Below are 16,191 nucleotides of genomic sequence, written 5' to 3'. Positions count from 1 at the left end.
TAGTAATCTGCATTCGCTTTGTCATTACAGAGACGTAACGATATTATTGTTGACGAATGTGCACCAAATACATGAGATTTGACTAAAAGTTCACATTGATTAAAGTAAGAAAACTTCATTGTTGGAAGTGAACACTAATACTCATATACATACAAGAAGCTTAAGTACGTGGAAGGTGAGAGAATCTCACACTTAAGGGAGTCGAAGTTTCATTAAGAGAGAGTCTCACACTTAGGAAAACTATAAGTGAGTTGTTTTTAAGTTGGACTATACAAATCTCACTGTAAATGCTCATTATTTACAAATAAGTGCATCATTAAACCCCATGATTTCTTCGTTGGAGAATTGAGGTTGTCTCCATTTTTACCACTAGGCCAACCTATGATAGTTAATTAAAAAAATTCTTAGACATATTTGTCTTTGAATTTCAACCCTTACATTTACTTTTGTTTTATGTCAAAATCAAAATATCATCAATATTTCAGTCCTTACATAAAATCAACACGATTTTATGATAACTAACCATTATCTATGCATTTTTATGATCTCCAAAGGATGAAACTCCCTTTCTTGACCATTTTACTATACTATAACTTGATACATACACTATTGTCAAACCAAGTTTGTTGGCCTTAGTTTAATCAATAACATTATTTATAAAAGTAATGGTAATCGCGATAGATTTATAATTCTATAATGTATATGAGCACAAAAATTGAAAAATGACTAAAAACTATCTTCAAAAAGCTAGTTGTTCCCACGTAAATTTATTTGACATTTGTAAAAAGATCGAAAGATTTGTGGTTTAATTTCTATACCCAATTTATATTAAAAATGCCTTTAATTAATTTTTTTTGGTCAAATATTCATATGTGGCATTTTTTCTTGTTCAAATACTATTTTTGTTAATGAACTATTTTCAATTAAAATTTAAACTAAGAAAAAATTTTAGAACCATTTTCTAAAGTTATATCGATTAAGTTGAGATATTTTCATATATAATAAACCTAGTTTAGTGGTTAAATTGAAATATTTTCAGTTGAGCTATCTTTCAAGAGCATTCCTCCATCCATTATAATAACATATCATTTGAAAATATTTACACAAATGATTAAAAAAAGGAGTCATGAACAATTTGTTAAGGTAATAGATTGATTCGTTGGGAAGATTTAGAACTTAAATTGGAAAAATTGTACATCAGGTACGATGTGTTATTTAAAAGAAAAATGTGGAGAATGTAAATTCATACAACAATGAAAGTTTAGAGTTTAATCTAATGAAGAAATTAGCTTAAAATTTTAGTCCTATTCTAAAAAAAAAAGAAAAAAATGGTGAAAAAAAATGAAATGCACTATATAGAGTATGTAGTATATAGGCATTATCTAAATTAGATATTGAAACTGTATAAGTTTTCAGATAGCAAAATTATTGCATGGGTTGAATGTTTTATAATGTTTGATATTAGTTGGAGTGCACATATGTAACTTTAACAACCACACAAAAACATATGTTAATAAGAGCAGGAAACAATAGTTTAAGACATTACTAATTCCAAATCTTAAACCCTTCATTTTCATTTTTTTTCACTTCTTAGACTAAACATTGAGAAATACAAATACTACAAAGTATATTAAGTTTTTTTTTTTTTTTTTAATTTAAATAAAAAGAAAAAGGTGAATAAAATAATGAAATTGTGAGTAATAATATTTAAAAAAAAAAAGGGAAAAAGAAGGAATATGTTAGGTGACACGTGCTTCTTTTTATATTTTATATTTGATTTGTTTTTGTTTCTTGAAAGTAATAAAGTAAAGAAAGTGAGGATTGATGATAAAATAAAAGAAAAGAAAAGAAAAGAAATGGAAAAAAATAAAAATTTATTACAAAAATGGAGGCCAGGGGACATAAAGGGTAATTAAACTGAAAAGGTAAGGGCATTGTAGTATGTGACGTCACCGCGACAGCAACCCCCACTACATCACAACCCAACCACACCCCACCACGTGTCCTCACTTCTGAGTCTCCCTCCGGCCTCCTCAACTACAATTACCTTCTCCACTTCTCTCGATACCGACAAATTTATGTATATCCAACTTTATCTAAATTACGATTTCAATATGTGTCATTCTACAACTGTTGCTCTAATTTTGTTGCTCCTTCGCCCCTTTCTTTGCTGCTCACTTATTCATTTACACCTTTTTTTTCTCCATTAAAAAATCATTACACTATTTTCTTTTCATTCTTCTCCTATTCTGATTTCAATATTATTACATTATATTATAATACCTGGACTCTCAATATTTCAACTCCTACATTTTATATGCCAAATCAAAACATATTAAAAATACATAATACCAAGGACAAAAGATAAGCCTGTATTACTTCAGTTTTTGCTTTATTTCATTCATCACTTCTGGAGATCAGGAATGACCTTCTAACTCATCCCTCTTTATACTTCATCTTATTCTTAATTTACCTATTGATAATATAAAAAGGGGTAGGATTTAATTTTCTAAACTCTAGGTTGATGGGAAGTTCTAAGCTCTCTTTATTTTTAAAAATGATTGGACAAAAATACTGAGAAAATGTTGATTTTGATAGATAACTTAAATAAAAATTCAATAACTAAACTATTAAGAAATAAATATTTTTATGATTTTCAAAAGGTTGAAGGGTCTATTATTAAGTTTCATTACTTGTTTTATTTATGCTCATATATGTATATGTAATATGGTAAAAAAATTGATTCATATGAAAATAATAAAATATGAGGAAAATTTAATAGTAAGAATGTATGGAAAGGATGTTTGATAATCCATTGTGAATGTCATGGTTCGTCAATCATCATTTTATTGAATAGTTGAAATGAGAAAAATACGAGTAAACTTTTGAGGTTAAAATTGTAATTTCACGAAATAAAAAACAAAAAAAAAGAGGAAGTGGCACGTTTTGTAAATAATAGAAAAACCAAGGGGGTTATGGGAAACTCACATTTTCTCCTTGTGGTTCTTTTTATGGCGGACTTCACCGCACCTGCTGCGCTTTTCTCACAGGGGGATTACGAGAGAAATTTGCAGAGCCAAAGTGAAAGAAGAAAGAAGAAAGAAGAAAGAAGAAAGAAGGAAGAAGGAAGAAGAAAACAAACACAATTCCAAATCCAATACAAACCTATTCTCCTCTTATCTAACTCAAACGAAATCAACACTCACTCACTCTCCCAAACCACCCACTTCTCTTTCATCTCAACTTCTCTGTTTCTCTTTCAGTTTCATTCCCACTCCTTGTTTTTTCCATCTTTGAGTTCAGAAATGGAGCAGATCATGGCGGTTTACAAGATTCAGGCCTGTGGAATAGTGTAGGTGCTTTCAGGAGAAAGCAGTTTTCGCTGTTCCTGCTCTGTTGCATCCCACTAAACTTTTTCGTCTTCTTTTCAAGCTTTCGGCTCGCCGGAGCATGGCTTGCCGGAGAAGAATTGTGGGAAATCTTGACCCAGAAAGGAAAAGGAGCGGTGGTTTGAGAACGAAGCAGGCGGGGAGAGGATCGTGCCGTGGAAGTTAGAAATTAGGATGGGGAAATCGGAAATAGCTTGGGAAATGTACGGTCTCTCCAGCGCTTGAGCATTTTTAACTTCTTCTTCTCTACTGTTTCGTGCATGTTTTGATAATTTTTCCAAGTTTTGAGAAAAACAAACAAAACATTGGATTCGAACTCTGTTTCGGTTGCTATGGGGTTTTTACTTAAAGAGATGCTCAAGGCTCTTTGCGGTTCGAATCAGTGGTCTTATGCTGTGTTCTGGAAGATCGGTTGCCAAAATACCAAGTAAGATTTATTCTCCAAAACCCCATGAAATCCCATCCTTTTGATTTTTCTTTGGAGCAGTGGAATATCCCTGAAAGAATGATGGGATCTGGGTTTCATTCCAGCGTTGTTTGTTTAGTTCAATCTAAAAGGAAAAAAAAAAAAAAGGAAAAAAAGAGTAAAAAAGTACTCGAGAGAGTACTGTGTTTGAACCCTTTAAAGTGGGAAGGTCATTAATTAGTTTTGGATTTATGTTTATCCATAGCTTGTGCTTATTGAAGTTGAAGGGATATTAAGTAGCTAAGATCCACATGATTGGTTGAAACAAAATTGTTTGATATGTGGCCTTGTTCGACTGTCACTAACTGCAACATCATTTTCTCTTTATTGACAACCTTTTACTAGCATCTTTATCCCTTTTTTAGCAGCAGATGTTTTGGATGGATTCTGAAGAATCTTTAGGGAAGTAGATTTTTCAATTTTTTTTCAATTCTGTTTGTTTTTGGGCGGTTTTCTTTGGAGATTAGTGGCCTTTGGCTTTAGCTTCCTTGTTTGTTTTTCTTTTTCTATTTTTGCTTTGTGGAGTGAGCTTTTGCTTTTTTTGGCCAACGGGTCTTTGAGTAATATGCTGATGACTTGCTTTCACAGCATTCATATGTGGCTGACAGAATAGAGTTAAAAGTTGATGTTTTCAGATCCCTTTGACTAATTTGTTATCTTTTGGAAAATGGAAAATTTTCTGAACTTGCTTGCTTGCCTAACCATATTATTGAAGCTGGACTTTTGTTTTTCTAATTACTTAGCAATATATAGGGTTTCATTTCTTTTTCTTTAAATTTTTAATTTATACTTTTTATTCCTTTCTCAAATTTCGCTCAAATGAGGAAAATATTATACTGCTTCTTTACTATTGGGATCTCTAGTTTAATGCCATGCTGTTATCTTTGAAAATGAAAGTGAGGCATTTTGAACTTGCAGGCTCCTGATTTGGGAAGAATGCCATTACCAACCGTTACCCAGCTTTGACTCTTCTGGAAGTGGGAGTTCCAAATTTCCCCTTGGGGAGTTGGAAGGATGTTGGGGGTATTCCCAAAGTTCCTCCTCGTTCCAGGCAAATCATGGAGAGGATAAATTATATTCACTAATTCACAAAATGACGTTAAATAAACATATTAGTCTAGTAGGTGAAGGGTAAGCGGCTTCAAGATCTCAACTATCCTCTGTTGCTCCTTTTCAGTACTTATCTTAACTGAATATGCCAAGAACATTTGACATTTTCAGGATTGTTGGGCGAGCTGCATTTACAGGAAACCATCTGTGGATTCTGTCAAGCAACTACACCAGAGATGCTTATCCACCAGAGGTATGCTTCAAAAGTTCTGCTGCATTGCTTGGTGCTCATAAACTCGTTGGAATCATGAGTATTTCCAGTAACAGTGAATAAAACATTGTTAGAGCAATTTGAAAATCTATGGTACTATTGAAACGAGATTCTAAGCAATTATACTTTTTAATGGTTCCATCCTTTGGAAACCAACGTTCTTGTCATGAACTCATTCTTTGATGATGTTTCTCACACCTTAAATTTACATGGTTGATGTGAAAGTTCATAGGGAACGTAGACGAAGATTTTTGCATTGACCATCAATTCTTTTGTATGTGCTTTCAGGTTCTCAGTGAGTTGCATCAACAGTTTTTGGCTGGAATGCAGGTTTGACAGATTTTTCTATATCTATTCCCTGTAAACAATTTGTTTCCTCTAGCATTTTTTTAATATCTTTTGTATCTGATTTGCAGACTGTTGCTGTCATTCCAGTTCTTCCTCATGGAGTTGTACAGCTGGGCTCGTCCTTTTCTGTGAGTACCCTTACGAGTCTACATGTTACCCCATTGAAGCTTTAGTTATCCTGTGAACATGCTAGTTGTTGACTCTCAGTTGCTGCCGACATATCATTGAAAGATTATTTTGGCAATAGCTTCAGTATAATCTTTAATGTATCGGAAGTCCTTTCGGCTCTTTTTCTTTTATTTAGTTTGTTGTGTATCTTTGTTTTTGGTAGTTAAGTGAATTCTGAAACGCCACTGTCCAGCTCTTTTCAACCAACAAAGTTGTATATTTCCTTGCAAGTGGCAATAGTCAACTACCTCTATATCTTTGCAAGGGTGTTAACGGTTTCTAATAGTCTGAGATTTATTGTAGTCTTTTGATTGCATCTAGTATTAGCTTAACCTCATGATAATTTCAAGCTCCCTTAATGATGTTCTCTAATTGCTGCTTCAGATCATGGAGAACATGATGTTTGTAAACCATGTGAAGAGTTTGATACTGCATTTAGGGTCTGTACCTGGTGCTCTTCTTTCTGAGACTTATGATGGAAAAGACCCAGTTGGGAACTTTGGTGTGCCTGTGACATTGGGAATGGCTGGACTTACAGACGCTTCTCAAAATTGCAATTTGATGAAACCTTTATCGATGGTTGACAATTGCAACCCACAAGACAACTCATTGCTAGCTTCTAGGTCCAGTCAGCCTTCTGGTTTGCTGTTACAAGAGATTCGGCCTAACAATCATCTTGCTGCTTCTTCAATGTCACAAGATCCTCACTTGACCCAAGGTTTGGCAATGCCTCATCAAAATCTGGGTCTATCAAAAGTTTCTCAAGCGATGAAGTCGGATATCCCTTCAAGAAACAATTCTGAATATGGACGTGTCAGAGCTGAAGTCATTCTTCCCAGTCCTGAGGCACGATTTCACCAGCAGGCTTCCTCAAGTTCTTTTTACAACTCTCAATCTGGTGTTGCATCAACTGCTGGGCATGGCAGCCAGAAATTAGCTGGAAATCAGAATCTTTCAGCTGTGAGCGTACAGCAGGATGTTTATAACTGTTTAAATTCATCAAATAGTTATAACCTGTCTCAACTGGTAACACATGGTGGTGGAACAATTGATAATGAAAATAGTTCCGTGACCATCAATCATCCATTATTTGAAAGCAGACAGTCAAAGGAAAAGAAAAATATTGGTTCGAAGCGATTTTCAGTTCCAGTCTCCATTTCTAGTGACAGCGGGGCAACTCGCAAAAGTGTTAATGGGGGTGAACTGGGTGGAATAGATATGCAAAATGCTCTCAAGTCCAAGGTCGAGGAGGTTTCTTTATTTGGTGGGGTAGAGAATTCTAGTGGTAAAGCAATTTTGGAAGCTATGAAGAGTTCTCAATCTCAATCGAAATTAGCTCCATCAGCAGATAATGATTTATTCGAAGCTCTTAATACTACATGGACTCAACTGGAAAGTACCATGTCCTTGAATGATTACATGTCTGGTCTTTCTAATGATTACTCAAACCATTTAGGTGGATTTGAGAGCCCGAGACTCCCGCATATTAAAAATGAACAAACTTGTGCTCTGTCCTCTTTTGGTGATGACTTGTTTGATATTCTTGGTTTGGAATATAAGAATAAACTACTCACTGGCAACTGGAATAGTTTATCTGAAAGTATGCATAATGAGAATCAGCAGAAATCTGAATCTCAGATAATGAATATGCTCGAGGCTGGCTTGACCTCAAATAACTCTTCTACGTGTAGAAAGATACCCGAATCAGGAATCAGTTCTATGACAGCCTCTGACCAACTTTTAGATGCTGTAGTCTCCAGAGGTCACTCTGCCATCAAGCAGAGTTCAGATGATAGCACTTCTTGTAGGACAACATTGACCAAAATCAGTAGCTCCTCTGGTCCAAGTAGCTTGATATATGGACAGCCAAGTGCATCCAATCACGTGCAGAGGGGAGTTTTTGGGATCCCCAAGTCTCTGGGTGAAGTAGGGACCTTAGATAGTAGTTCTTTCAGATCTGGTTGTAGACAAAATGATATGTCAAATTGTTCTCAAGGTTCTTCAGTATATGGATCTCAAATTAGTTCATGGGTTGAGCAGGGAGATAATTTGAAGCGTGAGAGTAGTGTGTCCACAGCCTATTCTAAAAGGCCCGATGAAGTGAATAAATCAAGTCGGAAAAGGCTTAAACCTGGAGAGAACCCTAGACCGAGGCCCAAAGATCGCCAGATGATACAAGACCGCGTAAAGGAGTTGCGGGAGATTGTGCCAAATGGAGCAAAAGTAAGTACTTTTACTAATTTACATCTGACTTTCCTCCATTTGATTTGCATCTGTGATTCTAATGAACTAACTATTTGTGTTAATTTCTTAACAGTGTAGCATAGATGCATTATTTGAGAAAACTATCAAGCATATGCTTTTCTTGCAAAGTGTCACAAAGCATGCAGACAAGTTAAAACAGACTGGGGAGTCTAAGGTATGGGGATTATTAACTGTCTTATTGATCTTCCTATACTATTTTTTGGTTGTCTATGGTTCTTTTCCCACTGCCTAGGTACCTAGAGTGTTCTGACATTGCTTTGGTTAGTTAAATATATCATTCATTCCATTTTATAAAATTTGAAGAGGTTTGAGAACTTTGTGTCCTTGGTTTATTGCAGATCATCAGTAAAGAAGGTGGACTCTTTCTAAAAGACAACTTTGAGGGTGGGGCTACCTGGGCATTTGAGGTTGGTTCACAAACTATGGTCTGCCCTATCATAGTTGAAGATTTGAATCCACCACGTCAGATGCTTGTGGAGGTAGGCCTTCCATTTGAACCATCTTCAATGTTGAAGCTCCCCTCCAATTTTCTATAATCTTTATATTAGTTTGTTATTCCATTTTTATGCAGTTATTGACATATAACAATTTTGAAGTAAATTTGAACTCTATTTTTTTAGAATTTATATGACATTTTTGTCCTTTTTGTGGCAGATGCTTTGTGAAGAGAGGGGCTTCTTTTTGGAAATAGCTGATTTGATCCGTGGAATGGGCTTGACTATATTGAAAGGAGTGATGGAGGCACGAGATGACAAGATATGGGCGCGGTTTGCTGTTGAGGTAAGTGACGAGCATGGTCATGTTATTGCAGTAGTAGTCAGCCCTCTGGTGGTAATTTGCCCCCAACTCTGTTGCTGCAGGAGGGCTTTTACATGTCTTTTTTATGTAGGGCGATTTTCAGACAAAGGTCTATCTATTTCCGTTTTACTTAAAGTAGAAGATGAAGAGACAGAACCTTGTATCTAAACAGCTTTCAATATTCTGGTTCTTAGGTTTATATATGTTACTGAATCAATTTTTGCTTTACATTTACAGGCCAACAGGGATGTAACTCGAATGGAAATATTCATGTCGCTCGTTCACCTGTTGGAGCAGACGCTGAAAGGCAACAACACGTCGATGACAAATGCAATAGATAACAACCATATGATTCACAACTCCTTCCCTCAGTCGACCCCGATATCTGCAACTGGCAGGCCAGGTAGCTTGCATTGAGCAGCTGCCTGCACTACAAATTCTCATGGGGGTGTTGAGAGCGAGCCTTTGACATCGCTCGCTATGACTAACATGTTTCCAGTCCCAAGGTCTGTGGTTGTTCTAACATTGCCGATTTCTTTCTGAAAAGTTTTTAAAATCAAAACTGAACTCAGTATTAGAGGGGAAGATTTGGTTAGTTTATTTTAGGTGTGTTATTTCTCTATGAATGTATAATTGTTTTGATCATATTGAGGGAGCTGCTGTCCTCTATCACAAACCCATTTAGGGTATTAGGTTTTTATACCTTTATCTACATGAAATGTTAACTGTAAAAGGTCATAAATTATGTGATATGCAATGTTGGGTTAAGTTATGTACCAAACAAGTGATGCTTAGAACAAAATTCAGAGTCCGAATTTATTCAAAATGCTTACCCAATGAAATTGTGAAGTGTAACGTCACCAGTGCAAAAACTTGTACCATTTCGAATAAGAAGGGCAAATCGAATGGAAAATTTGTTATAGCCTAGCTACTAAACAGTGCAAAGGGTGTATGCTAGACATCCTCGAATTCTTGTCTTTTCAAAACTTTGCTTCACATTGGTTCATATTTTGTCTCCTTGGAAGAAGTGTTTGTCACCTATTGTTATCTTAGTCAACTTTTCTTGGTAATGGTAGAACAAATTTCATTGGTAGCAGGGGAGGAATAACTTTTCTACTTAATCACAATTTGCTGATCTTCAAAAGCAAAAGACTGTAGCTAACTCCAAAGACAATGTTGGTTTTTCCGGTAAAAGCTTGGCAACAACAGATAAAAGAAGTTTCCTAATACAGTGAGTACCTCCTCCAGTAAATAAACATATAACATTTGAATTGTTCGAATTAGGAAAAGAGAGAATTCGATGAATATATTTGTTATAGTTGTCGGTTATAAGTTTGAGATAGAGTTTTACACTTAAATGTGATTTAAATATTCAAAATATGAATATGGATTCATATTCAAAAGCTCGAAAGTAATGAAAATGGTCAAAGTTGTATAAAGTCAAACAATCGGTTTTATATTGAAATGTCATTTGAATTATATTGAAATTTTATACTATTATCATACAAAATTCACTTTAGTTGGATATTTTGATGTAGATTGGGTGGAATGTGCCGATCATAGAAAAAGCACTTCAGGAGAATTTTTCTTTTTAGAAAACAATCCCATTTAGAAAACAATCCCATATCTTGGTAAAATAAAAAGCAAAATAGTGTTTCTTTATCTATAACTAAAGTCGAATATACATGTGTAACACCCTAAAAATTCAAGTAATCTTAAATTTAAATATCTAAGCTTAAGTTAATTACTTTGAAATTATTGGAGTGTTATAATGAGATATTTGATTAGAATGGTTGGACTTTATGGAAATTAAGATTAATTAAATATCCATTGGAAGAATATTTAATTAACTATCGGACTATTTGTCGTTAAAAAAAATATGATATACGTGGTGTGTTATTAATTTAATTAAATTGGTGGAATTTTTTAGAAATTTTGGTTAATTATATATATGGGTGTATGTTTGTATATATATAATTATTTATAAAAGTGAATAACATTAATTTCGGTGAAAATATAATTATATGATGGGTAAAAGAGAAAAGATGGAAGGGATGAGAGAATTAATGCAGGAAAGAGTTGTTTAGTTATTTGAAATTGGACAAGCAAATTTGTTATTACATTTGATATTTCTTTTCAACGACCAAATAAATTAAAATATTTAGAAGTATAGTAAAATTTTGAATTCTATGAAAGATACTGATAGACTTCTATCACTATATCATATTAATGATAGAATTTTGTAAAATTTACTATTTTTGAAAAAAATTTCTAAAACGAAAGTATCGTTTTTGCGTGCAACCAATTCATCTTCTTCATTTGAGAAATCATTGAGTCGTTGTCGCCACTGTACACTCCAACCATCTTCGCCTACTGTCAAACAATGTTTGGCAACCACACTCCTCAATGTCGTCTCCTTCTCTCTCCAACGCACAACTGTCACTCCAAGGCAAACGTCGTGAAGGTTACATTCGTCCATTTCTCTCTTTCTTTTCGTCTGTTGGTCGTTCATTTTCCTTTCGTGTCCACAGGTCTCCAACATCGTCTTCATCTTCGTTCGTAGAATTTGTCAGCCTTTCCTCTGTTGCAACCCACGTTAGTCGATTCCTTTCTACTTCGTGCCACATGCACATGCACCAGCTAGATCCGAGCCAATCCTCTTCAAAACTCGAGTGGTTAGCTTCAATCCCAAGTTGCGCATTTTGGCCGCCAACAACAAACCTCTAAACGCCTATTCTATGGCCAAAACACCAACTTTCATACTCACCCAAAATTTTCTTCTTTTCAATTTATCTTTCTTATTATAAGTTTTAAACTAAATTACCAAAGCTTTCCTTCCATTTTACCTACCAAGATACATTCTCCAACCCACTTCCTTATCTTAACTTTTCCTATAATCAATCATTTCATGCTCTTGAAAATATCCAAGTTCAAAAGGGTTCGGGGTTTACATAAACCTTATCGTCTTTGGAAGCAAAACTCTTCTTCGCCTTCTCCTCTCGGGAAACTAAACTCTTTTTCCCCTCGCTCTTCTTCCTTGCCTACTCTTTCTCACGGCAGACCACAACCACCTACTTCTCTTATGACCTTGCTTCAAGTAACTTCATTAATTAGATCGATCGTCTAACACTTCTTGGGATAAAACTCCTTCGTCGTGACGATTTTCCCTCTATAGCCTTCTCTCAAACGTGACTTCCTTCCTTCCCTTTGAATCTTATCTTTAGAATGATCAATCTTTTCATTTTAGAAGGATCATCCCACTCCTCGGCACTTCTCTTCTCCAACATGACTCCCTTTTTCGAATTTGGACCTCACAAATTCCTCCCAATATTTCTTCAGTTCCCATGGATGGTATTTCATTTCATAATGAAGATAATGTCCAAAAATGGAAATTCGTTGTTAAAAGAAGAATGGCTGATGAGCATAACGTTTCTGATAAACATCATCCTTATATTAAAGTTATGGACTAATTTTTAAGGCAGGTGTTTCCAAAACTGTATTTAATGTTGGTCCTTTCTATCTTAGGTTAATTAAAGAACTCATTGTAAATCTTCCAACTACTTTTAATAACTCAAGTAGCCCTGAATATCAGTTAATTTACATCAGGGGATCTCACTTGAAACTGTCTTCAACCATTTTAATTACTTTTCTTGGAAATCCTTTACCCGAATGATTATTCTTCTTTTCAGCCTTCATAAGAAGTCTTGGCCTTTGAACTACCTGGTGGCACTCTTCCTAAATGGTCTGTGAATGGACAAATTCCTGTTGTACCTCTAAGCATCAAATATGCAATCTTGCATAAAATTGACATAGCAAATTGGTTTCCTTCTTCTCATGCATCCAGTGTCTCCTCTGCTTTAGCCACATTTCTTTATCAAATTGGCACTGGCTCTTCAGTTGATGCAGGCCTGTTTATTTATTCTCAACTGTTGCGCCATGTTGACACACTTTTGGTGTAAAGATACCCATTAATTTTCCCAGATTCTTCTCCAACTTACTTCTAAATCAAAATCCATATATTTTAACGGATTAAGATGCTCTAGGCCCTTCTCCCGAACTTGTCAATTACGTACAAATTATTTTAAGGTTCACATGTTCAGACATTCAACATGTAGCTCGGCCTCATCGAGATCCTCATTCTTTTGATTTAGATCAAATTAATATATCTCCCGGAAGGTTTGCTCATTCCTCATGCTTTAGCTTCACGGATCATCAAGAACTTATCTGATGAGTCTCAAACTCTGAATAGCACAATCAATTCTTTAACAGAACGAAAATCTGAAGTTGATGCTCTCTTATTTTTCATTTGAAGGCTCTCCCTCCTTCATCTAGTACTTATGAAAATGCTGAATGTTGAGTTTTCTTTTTTATTCGCAAAGGGGGATTTTTGTTGCTGCTAATTTTTTTTGTTGCTGCTGAGAATGCTCTTAGTTATTGCTGATGGATGTTTATTGAAGACCATTGAGTTGCTCAGAATGCTCTTAGTAGTTGCTGTTAGATTTTTATGAACAACGTATTTATTTTCATTTGAAGACTTGTCATTTTTTTTTTTTAAGACATACATTCTGAAGATTTGTTTTTTCTGTGAAGGTTGTTCTACTGAGTTATTCAAGTTTATATATTTGACATCCTGGCTTTCGGTAGATTAAAGTTTCAAGAAGTTTATAAAAGGTTCAAGACCTCTTAATATTATCATATGTTGCATATAAAAAGAAAACAATTTCATACTTTGTCAAAAGGGGAGTTTGTTACATTTTTTACTTAGTTTGTTTTTATTTAAGGAGAGAAAAAGATCTTCCTTATCTATAGGGATTTTATTACTATCCTCTTCTTGTCATCTTCACAAAGCCGGTTTCCCTTTCCTTGTTCGTTTTATCTTTCTCCCCATTATAAAAGAAGGTATTTGCTATTCATAACATTCTTCACATAGTGAGTGAAGAGTATTTACGAAGGTAAGAAATTACCTTCTTAGATATTTGATGAAGATTTGTTTGATAGACAATCCTTAAAAAAAAGTTATTAAAACCCTTAAATTTAGGCGGCAAAAAGAGGGGTAATTTGAAAATACGGAAAACGCTTATAGCAGGAAGATTCCTCTTATTTGCCTCTCCGAGAAGCATTCAGGAATTTTGTGGATTGCTAGAAATTATTTTGTGTGGATTTGTTTTTGTTTTTGTTAAATGATTTATTATGTGGATTGCTCGAAATTCTTTTGTGTGGAAATTCTTACTAAAGCCTCACCACAATTTTCGTTTTTGTTAAATGATTAAAGTAAGTGTGGATTTGTTTAAGCTTGGCTATCGAGTATCCAAAGTTTTCTTTGTACTTAGATAATTATCTATGGAGCTCATTTAGTTTTTAATCTTTAGGTAGTTTAAGAATGTAGATTTTCTTGTCAGCACTATAAATCTTTTTCTTATTTAATTTATTTTAAATTTGGCATTTAAGAATTTAAAATCTTTTTTTATTGTTCAATCTTTCAACTATAAGTAGTTACTATAACTTTGCAATATTATTCAGACTAATTTTTGTTCTGGGGTTTCCATTTTAATCTACAAAATTATTGCTCTCCTGCTGTAGTTGCATTTTTACTTTTTTTTTTTTTTGTTTTCTTGCTTTCATTTTCTTGATTACCTTTGGACTGTAATCAAACTTTCACTCATTTTTCTTTTTAGGTTTAGTTTGGATATTGTTTATATTAACTAGTTTATGACAGGAGGTTGTTGGAAAAAGAAATTTTAAAGAAGTCTTAAAAGGTTAATCTTTGAACTTAATCCTTATAATGCTTAATCCTTTTGTGTTTGCTTGCAACGAGACGACTGTGTCGACATTTGATACATACATACTTCAGGTAAAACATTTCTATAGTTAGCTTTTGAAATTTGACTAATTTTAGAATGGATAAATCTTTCCTTCTCCTCTTCATGTTTTATAGTTAATTTGTTTAATTTTACAATGAACAAATCTGTGCTTTAGTCTCTATTCCTTTAAACAAGTTTTTATTGATCTTCTGCTACTAGCTCTCATTCCTTCTCTCTTTTTTAGGTTTGGGAAAAAGTTGCTGCCTATAAAGTTGTAAAGAAAGGTTAGTATCCTTTGTGTTTGTGATAATGATGCTACATCATTCTATCGATGAGCTTCTATATTTATTCTAGGGTGCTCTTTTACTACAATGTAACACTTCCCTCTAGCTTTAAATTGAAGAAGAGAAATACGTACTTGCTCTTTTATGACTTACATACTTTTTTTTTTTTTTTTTGCTTTTTGGAAAAGAAACATTTTATGACTTAGATATTTGTGGATTTCTTTTAACCATTGTACATATTTTATGTTGATTTGATTAAAATAATGGGTGTTGATTGCAAATGTTGACAATTGTTCCTGTTTCTGTTGTTTCTATCAACTAGGTTTCCATGTCTACTTAAAAGATGATGTGTAATGGGACCTTGATGTCAATTTTTATTTGTGCACGACCTTAGTTCTACAAAGTTTGTGCTTTTATTATGACTATTTCACGTTGAAGTCAATTTAATTAGTTCTACAAAGATATTGACACATTGAAGAGTTTTATAGGTTTTAGAAGTGCATCGTTACTGGTTGTAAATGTAATTCGAGACAACTTTATGTGGCAAGTTATAAGAAGCTAAACCTGGAGAAAGAATGTTAAATAAAGAATTGGTACATATCTGAACACCTACAACAACACAATAATTTATTAGAATATCAATAATTAGAGGTAGTTCTCCATTTTTTAATGATGAACATTTGAATGTTTTGTAGAGCCATGACCAGTATATGAAAGGAGCATGGGAGTTTGCAGAGAAAATAAAGAAGGATGCAAAAGAATGTGGATTTGATTATGTGCCCTTGCAAGGATTGTAGAAACATGAGTCATCAATCTTTTGATATTGTTTACGAGCATTTAGTAACCAAGGGGATGGATCTAACATATAAGATTTGGTCCATCATTGAGAGGAAGTTTGTGTAAGGAAAGAAATTGAGGATGTAGATATGTTTGATGTATTTAACATGTATCAGTCTACATATGAAAGGGAAGTAAACGTTGATCCTACTTTTCCAAATGCGATAGTGAACTTCATTAAAAAAAGAATAAAAAATGCAAAGGCCCCCGTAATATCCGGATTGTACAAAATTCATAAAGATGTCAGCTATGGTGACCTTATATAAACTTAAAGTTTTGTGTGGTTGGACTGATATAAGTTTTAGTGATTTATGGAAATTATTGCATGATATGCTACCTTCAAACAATCTTATCCCACCGTCTCTTTATGAAGTTAGAAATTTTTTCAAAATATTTGATTTGGAACATCAAAACATTCATGCATGTGTAAATGATTGTTGTTTATTTTAAGAGGAAAATGAGAACTTAGAAACATATTTGCATTGTGGTTCACCTAGATGGTTGATGGATGCTC

General features: G+C 34.1%; 1 protein-coding gene across 1 annotated transcript; it reads left to right on the top strand.

Annotated features, from left to right (window-relative positions):
- Nucleotides 1-3,035: 3,035 nt before the first annotated feature.
- LOC101220429 (transcription factor LHW) lies at nt 3,036-9,682 on the top strand. Its single transcript, XM_004139093.3, has 10 exons — nt 3,036-3,816; nt 4,774-4,986; nt 5,077-5,158; nt 5,465-5,506; nt 5,593-5,652; nt 6,077-7,915; nt 8,010-8,111; nt 8,296-8,436; nt 8,612-8,737; nt 8,993-9,682. Exons 1-10 carry the CDS (start codon nt 3,722-3,724, stop codon nt 9,170-9,172), a joined length of 2,880 nt encoding a protein of 959 aa, XP_004139141.1. The 5' UTR covers nt 3,036-3,721; the 3' UTR covers nt 9,173-9,682.
- Nucleotides 9,683-16,191: the final 6,509 nt, after the last annotated feature.

The sequence above is a fragment of the Cucumis sativus genome, chromosome 1 (assembly GCF_000004075.3).
Source record: "Cucumis sativus cultivar 9930 chromosome 1, Cucumber_9930_V3, whole genome shotgun sequence".
NCBI lineage: Eukaryota > Viridiplantae > Streptophyta > Magnoliopsida > Cucurbitales > Cucurbitaceae > Cucumis > Cucumis sativus.
This window is presented reverse-complemented; position numbering and strand designations above follow the sequence as displayed.

Bases quoted from the DNA above. Each gene is read 5' to 3' on its own strand.
- LOC101220429 (XM_004139093.3), top strand. From the start codon at position 3,722: ATGGGGTTTTTACTTAAAGAGATGCTCAAGGCTCTTTGCGGTTCGAAT. The intron at 3,817-4,773 runs GTAAGATTTATT...TTGAACTTGCAG, and splicing joins ATCGGTTGCCAAAATACCAA to GCTCCTGATTTGGGAAGAAT. The intron at 8,112-8,295 runs GTATGGGGATTA...GGTTTATTGCAG, and splicing joins AACAGACTGGGGAGTCTAAG to ATCATCAGTAAAGAAGGTGG.